General features: G+C 39.2%; 1 protein-coding gene across 1 annotated transcript in view; it reads left to right on the top strand.

The window, feature by feature from the left end:
- Positions 1–14,795, top strand: part of C2CD6 (C2 calcium dependent domain containing 6) — an 82,240-nt gene that overhangs the window by 46,718 nt on the left and 20,727 nt on the right. Inside the window, exons 13-14 of the mRNA XM_055121262.1 lie at positions 6,967–7,018; positions 11,312–11,370. Coding sequence (XP_054977237.1) covers positions 6,967–7,018; positions 11,312–11,370 — 111 coding nt within the window. The remainder of the gene's footprint in view (positions 1–6,966; positions 7,019–11,311; positions 11,371–14,795) is intronic.

Raw genomic sequence — 14,795 nt, 5'->3', positions numbered from 1 at the left:
AAATGCTCTACATTGCTAATAATCAGAGATATGTAAATCAAAACAACGAGCTATCATCTTAAACCACAGAAACAGGCACACATCAATAAGAACAAAAACAACTAGTGCTGGTGTGGATGCGGGGAGAAAGGGACTCTCATTCATTGTTGGTAGAAATTCCTACTGGTCCAGTTGGAATTTCTGGATTTTTTTTTTGAATAGAATATGTACATTCCTCCAAAAATTAGAATTTGAGCTTCCATATGACCCAGCAATACCACTCCTGGGAATATATCCTGGAGATGCAAAAAAAAAAACACAGTAGAAATGACATTTGCACTTGTATGTTTATTGCAGCACTGTTCACGATAGCCAAAATCTGGATAAAACCCGAATGACCAAGGAACAGATGACTGGTTAAAGAAACTTTGGTACATCTACACAATAGAATACTATGCAGCCGTTAGAAGAGATGAAATCATGAAATTTGCATATAAGTGGATGGACATGGAGATTATCATGCTCAGTAAAATGAGTCAGAAAGAGAGGGACAGACATAGAATGACTGCACTCATTTGTGGGATATATCACTTGTATCACTTGTCTCCCGTTGATCTTCGATTTGCTTGAGCGGGTGCCAGTAATGTCTCCATTCATCCCTGTCACATGCTAGTGTAGACTAATGATATCTGCTCACTCCAGGAACACGAAGAGCCTCAAACCGACCATCCAGGGTTTTGATGAAGAAGTATGACCATCTTGGTGGGCGGCCACGAGGTCTTTTGATGTCCCATGAAATCCAGTCATTAACAGCTCTAGTCCAGCAGTCGTCTCTGAATTGCATTACATGTCCGGCCCATCTGATTTTTGATGTCTTGGCAAACGAGACAGCATCCCTGATTCTTGACCGTCAATGGAGGTCAGAACTCTGGATTCCTTCTCTCACTTGAGTGAGACATGATACTCCTACCATAGCTCTTTCAATTCCTCTTTGGGATACCTGAATAGCTTTCTCCTCCTGTTTGAGTAGGGCCCAGGTCTCTGAGGCATATGTTAGTGTAGGAAGAATGGTGGAATCGAAAAGATGTGCCCGGAGTCGGAAGTCCTTTGTCCTCTTAACCACTTCTTTGACGCTCTTGAAGGCGTTTCATGCTGCACTCTTCCTCCTGCGCAGTTCTGGCACCAAGTCATTCCTCATGTTGAGTTCTCGACCCAGGTACACATAGCTGCTGCATTCAGAGATGTTCATTCCATTGAGAGCAAATGGAGCTTCAGGGACTAGTCCATTTTTCATGAGCATCATCTTGTTGAGGTTCAGCTGCAGTCCGACCTTTCCACACTCAGAGTCGAAGTCGGCCAGCATTTGTGCCACTTGACTAATGTTCGGCATTATGAGAATGATGTCATCAGTGAAGCGAAGGTGGTGTAGTTGCCGACCATCTATCTTGACTCCCATTCCTTCCCATTCCAGTCATCGCATGATGTTCTTGAGGGTGGGACTAAAGAGTTTTGGTGAAATGATATCACCCTGCCGAACCCCTCTCTTTAAGTCAATGATCACTTCCTTATAGAATGGTGAGATCCTGGTGGTGAATCTGTAATACAGCTCATGGAGGATCATGATGTACTGAGTTTGAACGCCCTGTTTGGCTAGAGCTTCGATGACCGCTTTAGTCTCAAGAGAATCGAAGGCCTTTGAGTTGATGAACATTAGACAGAGCAGCATCTTGAACTGTCGCGAAACTTCAATGAGTTTGGTCACTGTGTGGATATGGTAGATCGTGCTGAATCCTTTTTAGGAACCCAGCTTGCTCGAATAGTTGTCCTTCATCAAGTATTATGCCTATTCTATTCAGGATAACACGAGTGAACAACTTGTAGACGACAGACAGCAGGCAGATTGGGTGATAGTTGCTGATGTGGTGGATGTCTCCCTTCTTATACAACAGAAAGGTCCTGCTGGTTTTCCACTGGGATGGAACCTTGCATTCAGACAAGGTAGCGTGTGAAGAGCCAAGCCAGTGTATTGATGAGTACTGGCAGCAGATTCTTCAGGTGTTCAGGTCTGACCCTGTCTGGACCGGGTGTTGTATGCGTCTTTACCGACGAAATGGCATGTTAGATTTCGGAAGGGAGGACACTGGGAACAACATATCCATCCTGCGGAATTTGGTATGTGGGCAGGTGGATGTGGCTGTCAAAGAGATCCGAAAAGAAGTCGTGAATAATCCTCTCCATTGCCTTTCTGGAAGATGTGATGGATCCATCAGAACGTCGGAGGACAGTCATCTTGGTCTTGTAGTTGGTGAAGGATAGGCGAGCATTGCGAATACTTTTCCCAGTTTCTGCCACATCGGCCAACACTGCTGCTCTTCTCTCTTTGAGGTTTTCCTTTATCACTTCTCTGCACAGCTTTGTGAGCTCGGAAGTTAGCTTGTGGTTGTCTAAGGCTCACGCCAAACCACGCTAACGAATGAGCACAAGAGTTTCCAAAGACAGGCATCTGTTTGTGGCTTTCTCACTCTTAGCATTCTTTGTGCAGTCATGGAGGTGCTGAACCAGTTGATCGTATTCCTTGTCGATGTTGTCAAGGACGGCATCTTCCCACGTTGCCGCAATAGTGCCAAAGAGCTCCCAGTTGGTGGTCATTCTGGGAGTTCTTTTCTTAAACTTAAGCTTTGCAGACCTTTCTCCCCACTCTGTGAAGTAGAATTTTGCATGATGGAGATGGTGGTCCGATCCCATTTGGAATTTTGGGACAAAAGCGACATCAGTCAGGCAAGACCTTCAGTTGAATATGATGTGATCAATTTCATTGTGGAACTGTCCACCAGGAGACTACCATGTCCAGCATTTAGATTCGGCCTTCAAAAACTGTGAGTTACCATGGATGGTCTTGGTCAACATGATGAACTCAAGACAGTCACTCACCCTGATCGTTTCATTCTAGGCCATGGGTCCCAATGTGGAGTTCTTCGGGCGACCTTCTCGGTCCTATCTTGGCATTAAAATCACCACCAATGATCTTGTAGAAGGTGTGCTCTTCTTTATATAACCTCTCCAGTTCCATGTAGAACTTCTCAATTTCTTCTTCATCGTAGTTGGATGTTGGTGCATAGACAACAAAGATAGAAACTGCCAGCATTAGCCACATCTATTCAAGCATAATCATCCGATTCAGTTTTTTAGGCATTCGAATGAATCAATGTTCATGGCCAAGTTCATGTTGACAAGGACACCAACACCACTGACACCTCTGTCATAGCATGTTCCAACGAACAGTGCTTCTCCAGTGTCAAAAATGGCGTGATGTGAGCAATGTCTTCTCGTTTTGGTCAGAGTCGTACTTGATATACTGCGCTTGCACCATCAGATCCTCTATGGATCTTTCTGATGCCAGCATATGTGCGTTGAAAGTACAGACAGTCATTTTAGTCTTTCTTCGTTTTGGCAGTCTAGTTCATCCCTTAGATTTTTTCAGTCTCTCTTTGCTCATCTTTCTTAACGCTGCCATACTGAGGGCTCTTTTGGTGTCAGGTGAATGAGACCCATTGTTGTTACTGCTTTGGCATATTGAATACGCCACGGGTAGCTTGCCAAGCTCTGCCGTGTGGGCGGGATACTCTCGGTAGCTTGCAGAGAGGAATATAAAGTTTGTGGAATATAAAGTAGCATAATATGAGACTAACTCCAAAGGACAGTGGAGATAAGGGCCAGTAGGATCACACTAGAATTTGGAAGCCAGCCCCATGTGCTTTGGGAAAAGGCAGTTGGGATGGAAAAGGAACCACTAAGTAAATGATGATTGGAAGGATTGCCCAGGATAGGAGATATATGCTGATAGTAGACAAAGGACCAAACATGATAGCCTCTTAGTATCTGTATTGTAAATCATAAAGCCCAAAGTTAGAGAGAGAGAGTAAGAAGGATTGTACCTGCCACAGAAACAGGGAGTGGGATGGGGTGGGGGTGGTGGGAGGGACACTTGAACAATGGTGTTGGAAAATGTGCACTGGTAGAGAAATGGGTGCTCAAGCATTGTATGACTGAAACGTAATCATGCAAATTTGTAACTATCTCACAGTGATCCTATAAAATCTATTTAAAAATTTTTTAAATATGTAAAACAATTTAAAAATTAAAACTTGTATGAAAGTTCAAGTAGGAATGGTGAATTTCACTCTCTTTAAACTTAGGAGAATGTAAGAACCTCCTGGTGCATTCCTCTACTTGATCATCAATTTATTTTTTTATTTTATTTATTTTTATTTTTATTGAATCACCGTGTGGAAAGTTACAAAGTTCTTAGGTCTATGTCTCAGTTATACAATATTCAAACACCCATCCCTTCACTAGTGCCCATATTCCACCACCAAAAGCCCCAGTGTACCCTCCGCCCCCACCCCACCACCCCCAACTGTATAACTGATGAATTTCACTTCATTTTCTCTTTACCTTGATTATGTTCCATATTTCAACACAAAACTCACTATTGTTGTTGGAGTTTCCCCCCAAGAAAGACAGCCCTACTACCAAGGAAGCATTTGATAATTAGTTTTCCATTGCTGAGAATGAAGAGATATGTAGCCCCACTACCCCAAGTACATAACTCTCTTTTTTTTTTCCTTTTTCCTTTCTTTTTTTTTCCCCTTCATTCCCCTTCCTGCGCCTCATAATATGGTGGACGCTACACCGCGTTTCTCCCTGAAAATGGGAAACAACCAGGAAAGAGGGATATTTCCTCTTCTCAGCCGGCATGGGGTTGTTGCTTAGTTCACAGTCCAGAGAAATGGCTGCTACTTTAATAACCTTCAGTATTTCAACAAAAACTCACTGTTATTATTTGGAGTTCCCCCCCCCCAAGAGTCAGACCTTTTAAAAAGGAACCGTTTCACATTGCTGACAGTTATAGATGTTAAGTCTATAATTTTGGGATTTCTGTATAAAGTCCAGGGAAAATTCTGCCAGAAATTGCATAGCCCAGCTCACAGTCCCAGTGCTGTTGTAAGAAGTCTCTGGAATCAAAGACTTTAGGTACAGAGGGTCCGTTTTACTCTCAGCAGCTCCGAATTTATCTGGGCCGAGGGCGTGCTGGTTACACCCACTTCCCATGATTCCCTAGGAGCCCCAGGTGTAAAAATCGTATACCTCTGGGTTAGGAGTCTTAGAAGATGGCTCCTGCCATGTGGACGTTGCCGCCGCTGCCATTTTCTGTGCAGGAAGACAGGGTGGGGAGGAAAGATCCACCCCTGGGCAGCACGGGATTGTAGCCCAGTTCACAGTTCATTGTTCACAGTCCACAGTGCATTGCTATAAGAAGCTGCTCTGGATGCCCGAATGTGTTAGGTCTCTGGAATCAAAGTCTTTAGGCGCAGAGGGTCCCTGATCATCAATTTAATAAATATTTTGCAACTATACATTTGGCTGATATGTTCTGTTCCAAACTTATTTCAAAATCCTGTCACATTTGCCTTCACCTCTGAAGGGACACAATATACTTTACCTGGTTATCAGTGCAGTTCCACAGTAGCCTTGTCCATTAGCTGTAATCTTGAGGACAACTGAACAACACCAATCTTTCTCCAGGATTACAGATGACATTATATTGTAGCCATCTTCCTCCAAAGAGATTCATCTGACACGCTCAGGGCTTACAAATAATCACAAAGGAGTTTATTGAAAGGGAAAGGACCATTGTCCCACACCTAATACAAGACTTGACACTTTGACTAGATTCCAAAACACTTTTTAGTCAACTGAGGGCTGTTCTGCTCCTCCTTGGCACAATCAAGAAACATTGATTCTCCTTCATGCAAATCAAGAAAAGTTGCTTGTTTGGGGTTTACATTCAACCATGCTCTGAGTCCCTCTCAACAGTGTTTAGGTTACTATTAGTACTAGAGGTTGAACCTAGGGCTCCCATACACAAAACATATACTCTGACTGGTTTGAATCATCTCCCTCGCCCTGAGGAAGCAATTATTTTCACTCCTAGCACCTCTAACATTAAAATAAACCTAACACCTTTTAGGCCCTTTGGAATTATGATTGCAACATATTGCTTATTTATAAGTTTTACTTAAGTTCACTCATTCTTGTAAATTAACGAACCCAAAAGGGTGCTCACTCAAGCAAAAAGTTCAAGAATCTGTTTAAATTTCAAAAAAACAGTCACTTTTACTAGTTTCCCCCAAGCATGCCAGAAATGATTCCCAGAGTACAGAACCAGAAATAAACTATGAGTGGCCCCCAAAAGAAGAAAAATGCCTTTGAAATTTCACAGAAACTGTGTTTGCCTTTGCAAATTACTTTGGGTAAGACAGTCTTAGAGAGGTTTATTCTCCCTATCCATGAAAAAGAAATATATTCCCATTTCATTGTTTCTTCTTTCGTTTCAGAAGTGATTTATAATTTTCACTAAAGCCTTTCACCTCTTTTTTTAAATTTCAAGAGATGAATGTTTTTATTCAATAGTAAATAGGATCATTTTTAAAGTATTACTTTTCTTCTGCATCATTCTTTTTTTTACTTTGTGTTTGTTTTAATTTTTTAAATTTTTTTACAGACTTACAACTTTCTACATCATTCTTTTTTTTTTTTTTTTTTGCTTTTTGGGTCACACCTGGCTCTGCACAGGGGTTACTCCTGGCTCTGCACTCAGGAATTATCCCTGGCGGTGCTCAGGGGACCATATAGGATGCTGGGAATTGAACCCGGGTCGGTCGCGTGCAAGGCAAACGCCCTACCCGCTGTACTATCGCTCCAGCCCCTCTACATCATTCTTAACATTTAAATTTCTATGCATTGATTGTATAACCTGCCACTTTATCATTTAAGTTTATTTCTCCTAGATTTTCAGTGAAGTATTGAATGTTTTCTATATACAATAGCATATTGTCTGCAAATATTGATAATTTGAATAGTGCTAAATTTAATGATCACCTTGACATTTAATTTTTTTCAATTTCTCTCGTGTTTTTATTTCAGAATCCACTTTCTTCCTCACACACATCTTCCTCACATGCCTCTACTTCTCAAGGTAAGTTTAAATTTTGAAGTACATTGTATTTTAAAATATTCCGTGAAATTAGGAACACAAACTTAAATAAAATGTTATTAATACTTTCATTAGATGTAAATTATATAAGTTTTGTGATTGTTTTCATGAGAAAATTGTGGATTACAGTGTTTGGGAAAGTGAGAAAAATTGGTGACTAAAATACTAAATTTGCACTAAATATTATAGCATTACTAAATAATTTTTATCTGTCAATGTTTTCAAATATTTTATCTAATAAATGTGATAAACATTTATTAACCTAATCAGTGTTTTCAAATATTTTGGGTGCCTATAGAACAATATGGTGAGGAGGTTTTTATGATTCAAGTAGTTTGTCCAGCGACATTATGAAGATATCAAAGGTGATAAAATATTTAACAAATAAGGTGGTGCCATTTGATAAGAATTATGGAGCCCCTATTGTGCCTTTGATACAGGAAGGTGGCAGGCACTTCCTAAAGAAATCATAGTATCCAGAGCATGAGTTTAATGCCTGAACGTCTTGAGGCAGCAATGTTTTTACAAATTAGTGATTTTATATTTAAAAATTGACTAAACTGACTTTTAGAGGGGACTGGGATAATCTAAAACAATAGAAGATAATTAGATCACTCCACAGGCCAAGACAAATTCTTTGTAACATGGATGCATCGTTGGGTGGTAGAGAATACTTATTTTCTAACTAATGACTTGCGAAAAGAGAGGTGGCAATAGCAGAGGTCAGAAGTACTTCCTTTGCATGTAAGGGACCTAGTTAGATCCCGAGCACTGCATGAACTCCAACACTGCTGGGGGTAGTCCTGGAGGTCCTGAGTTTTGACAGGGCTTGAGCAGCCCCACATCCTTGGACTCTAGCATTGAACTACCTTCTTGTTTGACTATCACTGGGAGTAGCACCTGGGCCTCCTGATATTGTTTGGAAGGTACCTGGGGGGGAAAAGACAAACGGATAAAAATATATCAGGTGAAAGCGTTATTGGGGAATAATGGTTTTAGATTAAAGCTCCTCCCACCCCAGGAATTGTGACTTGTGTTAAATAGTCACATGTGGTGAAATGAAGATGATTAGATAAAGATGACTAATACTTTAACTATATATATCACTGTATCACTGTCATCCCATTGTTCATTGATTTTCTTAAGTGGGCACCAGTAACATCTCCACTCCTCCCAGTCTTGAGATTTTAGCAGCCTCTCCTTACTCCTCTTTCCTAACAATTGGAGACTCTTTCAGTGTCAGGGGAATGAGACCTGTTATTGTTACTGTATTTGGCATGTCGAATACGCCATGGGGAGCTTGCCAGGCTCTTCCACGCGGCCAACATATAATTCAAGAACTATACATTTTATAAAAAAATGTATAAAATGTATTCAAGAATGATACATTTTGTAGTATTTGAATCAGTATATAATTAAAAAGTATGCTGGGAAAATCGGGAGAGAAGATAACAAAACTAAAGTTACTAACACAATTAAAATGCTTGTGTGACTTCTCACCTCAAGCTAAATTAATGCCACTAACATCCAAGTCACTAATGGAATTCTCTGAGAAATGTACTATTTATAAGAAAACCTTCATAGAAATCAAATTTTAAAAATTAAGCAAGCATAAAGTATTGAAATCATAAAGATGATATATTTACATAATTAAATATACTATTTATAGTAAAATCATATGAAAATAAAATTTTAAAATAAAACTAATGCATAGAATTGAAATTACAAAGTTACTTTTACAAAATTAAAGGGTATTAGAATATATCTTTATATTATATATGTACACATATTTGCAGATCTACATGAACATACACGCATAGCATGCATTTATACACCTGTTCTATGCAATAATGGCATTTATAAGTACATATTGCTGTATAGAAATTTGTTTTAGAACATAGAGTATTAGTTTAGGAATATATATTTTAAATTTCAGGGAAAGTGCATATTTATCCTAGAAAAGAGTGACAATTTGGAATAGCATCTAGGAGTAATAAGATCTCTTGGGTTATAAGATTACTGTATTACTATGTAAGATAAAGATTCTTAGGTATCCATAATATATGATTCCTACAAAACTTTAATTAAAATATTATTTCAATTATTTTAACCATAGCAGAATTTCTGGAGTAAATATGGTAGAAATGTAAGCAAGATCTTTATTCCTTATTTAATCCCCACCTTTAAAGTAGGAAACATTTTATCAGGTTAAATAAAGGTATAAGTGAGGGAATAAACTTAGTCTAATCTCTGCCTTGCCACTAACTAGCTCTGTTATCTTAAACTATTTTTTGCTTCTCAGAAGCCTAAACTTTCTTATTTGAAAAATGAGTGGACACAAAGAATAAACATGTCTATGTTTCTTCACATATACTGTATAATACCTTATGAAATTTATTTAATTTTCATAAAACCATGAAATTTGACATTATAAATACATGAGGAAACTAAGATATGGAAAGACTGAGTAATTTGAAAAATCTATAACAAACCTGAAACAGCTGTGCTCCAGGGTCTCCTGATGGATAAAAAGTATGCACAAGGGACTGGAGTGATAGCACAGCAGGTAGGGCGCTTGCTTTGCACGTGGCCGACCCAGGTTCGATTCCCAGCATCTCATATGGTCCCCTGAGCACTGCCAGAAGTGATTCCTGAGTGCAAAGCTAGGAGTAACCCTTGAGCATTGCCAGCTGTGACCTGAAAAGCAAAAAAAAAGGTATTCATGAGTAGGATAAACATCAAATATATATTTAGAAATAATGTCGATGACATGTCTTTTTTTTTATAAGTAATTGCTTACAGTGGAGTAAAGGCTTATTTTACTATTTTTCACTCCTGTCTTGCTTTTGGGCAGGTCATAACTTTTCTAGACTATTCTCTCCTACTCCCTAAAAGTTTGCATTCTAAATTTACATCTGAACAGAGTATATTTTTTAAAAATATATCAAGTGATAAATATGCATTTAAATGTTATCTTTTTATTACACTGTATTTAATTTGTTCACAGTCAACTCCACTCTTCTGTAAATACACTGTATAAAATGAAATGCAATGTGTTAAAGTGTTCTCTGATTCATGTATCACACTTATTGAATTCCTCAAATAATCATTATTCATCAACAAATTAGAAATGCATGGCCTCCAGTTACACTGACTTATAATAATTGTGCACATATATTTTAGCTTTGTGCCATAACTCCTTCATTTAATATCATGGCCTTTCACGCCATTCTTATTATATAAGAATCCTCTCTGTGCCCATTATTTGAATTGAGAAAATGCAGAATTATTTGTGGAAGAAAACTAGAATGTACATTGTCTATCTACATAGTTTCTCAGAGTTGCATATGTTTAACAAATGTGTGATAGAAGATTACACAAACAGCTACTAGAGGACTAAACTAAGGCTCCAAAAAGAATGTTAAAACTAATCTTTTAAACATCCAATAAAGCCCAGAGTTGAATAATTCGTTTAATCTTTGAGAACTATGGAAACATTCAGGGTCTTTGAATGAAGTGATAAAGTTTTTGCCTCTTTGGTTTTTACTTTATTTTTTGAACAAGAAGTCTGAGTAAGAGAAGAGGTTCTCAATGCAGATACTTACTGTAAATTGACTACAAGATAATCTTTTATGTACATAAAAAATAACAGAAAGACTATAGAGATAGCTCAAAGGGCAAGTTTGGCATGCATGAGGCCCCAAGTTCAAACACCAGCATGTCTGGCTTCTGGAAACCACTGGACTTATATTTCTAGGAGTGATTTCTAAACAACCAGGCACATCCCCAAAAGTATAAAAAAAGATGACATTTAATTTTAGTCTTTTTATATATGTATTTTGTTAATACTACTGAAAGTTGAATACAAATTATCATAGTAATTATCTATTAGGTTACATATTACAGGCACAAGGGTGCAATATGTCAAGGATCTGAGCAAAGGGAGTAATTATGATAGTAATAATAACAAAATGTACGTTAAATTCTCACTTATGTTCCAGACATAGTGTTAAGAGCTTTAATGCAAGGATATTAAGAGGTAGGCTACTCATCTTTTGACATTTGAGTAAATTGAGACAGAGAAAGAGAAGATAACTTTTCCAAAGTTAAATGTTCTGCTAGCTGCAGAGACTATTTGAGATCAAGAACTCTGGCTTCAGAGCCTCTGTTCTTAACCACTAAGCTACATAATCATTAGTTAGACATGTCTATATGGAATGCTTGTCAAGTGTTACAGTTCCAGTTTAACTAATTATTTTTTCATTCTTTTTCCAGACAGTTCAGTAAAATTTGAGACTTGTGGACAGAAAAATACAAATCAAAAAGGAAAATTGGTAATTATATTGTTATATCTTTTTAAAAATTAATGTTTTCATTGTTTTAAAATTAATTTTTATTGACAATATCTTTAAGGACTATTTTATTATTATGAAATAATATACCACTGTATCACTGTCATCCTGTTGCTCATCGATTTGCTCTAGTGGGCACCAGTAATATATTTGTTGTGAGACTTGTTGTTACTGTTCTGTCATTCCACATGCACTGCCAGAGAGATAGTGAGCACAGAACCAAGAGTAAGTCCTGAGCACTGTCAGGTGTGGTCCAAAATTTAAACCAACTGAAAAAGCACTGTAGCACTGTAGCACTGTTGTCCCGTTGTTCATCGATTTGCTCGAGCAGGCACCAGTAACGTCTCCATTGTGAGACTTATTGTTACTGTTTTTGGCATATCGAATATGCCACGGATAGCTTGCCAGGCTCTGCCGTGTGGGTGGGATACTCTCGGTAGCTTGCTGGGCTCTCCAAGAGGGGTGGAGGAATCAAAACCAGGTTGACTGCATGCAAGGCAAACGCTCTACCCACTGTGCAAAAAATTCATTATATATTTTATCAAAATGTATTAAAATGTTTGCATCATTATAAAGAAATACAAGATGAATATTAATGGAAGAATCCTGGCCAACGGGCAATGCAACACCGGAGAATGCTTGATAACCAAACCAAGTCAATAACACCGGTGTGCAGATGGAGGAGGTGCAGTCTCTCCACCTTCTCCAGATGGAATCCCGGTAATACTGAGCTTCTACAAACATGGTTCCGGTATATGGGGACCAGGACTATTTCTCCTGATACACAAAGTGAGCAATGGAAAATAGATGATCTAGCATCTGCCCCTAGAAGGCAGGCTTGAATGGTGAAGTTGAATATCCAAGCAAAATATAATGTACAAAACTATAGAGAGAGCCCCAGAGGCACACAAACTAAGTTCAAAACCCAGTGGTTTCTTGCAGAAATGCCTCTAGACTGTGAACTAAGCTACAGTCCCTTGCCACCCTGGGAGGGAAAAGGTTTTTGTCCCTCGGCTTTTCCTTCTGGTGGCGGCGGCATGGCAACCACCATCATTCAGAGCCCATTGGATGGAGGTATGAGTTTGCAGTGACAGGGTGCGTGGGAAATCTTGGGATGGGGGGGGGTGGTACCGGCGCTACTCCCTACCCAGATGAGACCCTGAGCGGCCGCCCACAAATTGCTCCTCCACTCCTGAATGGCCATGATCCCAGAGGCACATAAACCAATTTCAGAACCCAATGGCTTCTGGCAGAAATCGCTCTGGACTTAATGACTAAAATACCAGAAATCCAAAATCATATATTCTTTATTACCAGCAAATAGAAAACAAATTATCAAATGATACCTTTTCAGCAGGTCTGATTGTTGGAGGAAAATTCCAATAATGATAGTGGGTTTTCTGTCCAAACATTGAATGTAATCAAAGTAAAGAGAAAGTAAAGTGAAAATCATCTGCCACAATGGGAGTGAAGATAGACGGTCGGCAACTACACCACCTCCACTTCTCTGATGACATCGTTCTAATAGCACCAAACATTAGCCAAGCAGCACAAATGCTGGCTGACTTCGGCCACGAGTGTGGAAAGGTCTCCCTGCAGCTGAATCTCACCAAAACAATGTTCGTAAAAAACAAACTAGTCCCTGACATTCCATTTGCTCTCAACGGAACGAACATCTCTGAATGCAGCAGCTATGTGTACCTGGGTCGAAAACCCAACATGAGGAACGACTTGGTGCCAGAACTACACAGGAGGAAGAGAGTAGCATGGAACGCCTTCAAGAGTGTCGAAGAAGTGGTTAAGAGGATGAAGAATCTCCAGATCCGGGCACATCTTTTTGACTCCACCATTTTTCCTGCACTAACATATGCCTCAGAGACCTGGACCCTATGAAAACAGGATGAGAACAGGTATCCCAAAGAGGAATCGAAAGAGCTATGCTTGGAGTATCACGTTTCACTCAAGTGAGAGAAGGAATCTGAAATTCCGGCTTCCATCAACAGTCAAGAATCAGGGACGTTGTCTCATTTACCAAGGCATCAAAAATAAGATGGGCTGGACACGTAATGCGATTTCGAGATGACCGCTGGACTAGAGCTGTTACAGACTGGATTCTATGGGACATCAAAAGACTACATGGCCACCCACCAAGGAGATGGCCAGACTTTGTCAAAACCCTGAATAAACAGTTTGAGGTTCTTCCTGTTCCTGGAGCAAGCAGATATCATTGGGCTACACTAGCATGCGACAGGGATGAATGGAGACATTACTGGCACCCGCTTGAGCAAATCGAAGATCAACGGAATGACAAGTGATACAAGTGATACATCTGCAACACAGGCAGGGTGAGGGGTGGGATGGGGGGTATACTGGGGTTCTTGTTGGTGGAACATGTGCACTGGTGAAGAGATGGGTGTTTGATCATTGTGTGACTGAGACTTAAACCTGAAAGTTTTGTAACTGTTCTCATGGTGATTCAATGAAAAGAAAATTCTTAAGAAGATGAATATTAACTGTAGCAGGATGGATTATTGAATTCTTTATTTCTACCTCTTCAACACACTATTGATTAATAAGCAACTAATTCACTATAGCGCCAGGAGCTACTGCTCAACTTGTACTGAAAAGATATTAACAAAGTCAAGGCATGGTTATTACTTATCTAACTTGTCTGTATAAAGGTGTCTAAGAATTCATTCACTTTTGCTGGGGTGTCATCAAGAGAGCCTAGTGGGAAACATGCAAACCAGGCTGCCCTCATCTAACTTCTGTATCTCCAGAAAGTGACTGCCCACTTCAAAAAAGATTTTAAAGGATCCAGAGTCTCGTTATAAGGCCTATTGTTGCCACAATACAGTTGGAAATCTCCTGTAATGCACAATGTCAGTGAGGAAAGGTGTCAACACCAAAGCACATGTTTTCCATATCCCTCATACGCCCCTCACCCGCCTCCAGCCTGCCTCTATTGGTGGTGGGAAATGTTCACTGGTAGAGGGATGGCTATTGAAACATTGTATCACTGAAACCCAATCACAAAAGTTTTGTAACTTTATCTCGCTGTGACTCAATATAAAAATAAATTTTAAAAAATTTTTAATGAATGAAAAAAATTTTAAGTAAAATAAATGTTTAAATTTTCTGACAAGGATTTCAAGAAACTACAAAAAATGACTCATCAAGGTAACATCAGGATATTAGTTGAATGTTTGGACACTCAGATGGTGGAGAGATGAGGTAGCTATGTACATCAAAACCATTAAGTGTTAACATTATTGTAAGCATATGACCAAACCATAATAATATTATTTTTTAAATTATTTTGCAAGGAAGTGGGTGGGAACATAAAAATACTGGTGGAGGGATTCTGCCACTGTGGAAGGTGTGGAACTGGAGCACTGTTTGCCTGA

This window comes from Sorex araneus, chromosome X (assembly GCF_027595985.1).
Source record: "Sorex araneus isolate mSorAra2 chromosome X, mSorAra2.pri, whole genome shotgun sequence".
Lineage (NCBI taxonomy): Eukaryota > Metazoa > Chordata > Mammalia > Eulipotyphla > Soricidae > Sorex > Sorex araneus.
The sequence above is the reverse complement of the archived record's forward strand: the minus strand, read 5'-3'. Positions and strand labels throughout refer to the sequence as shown.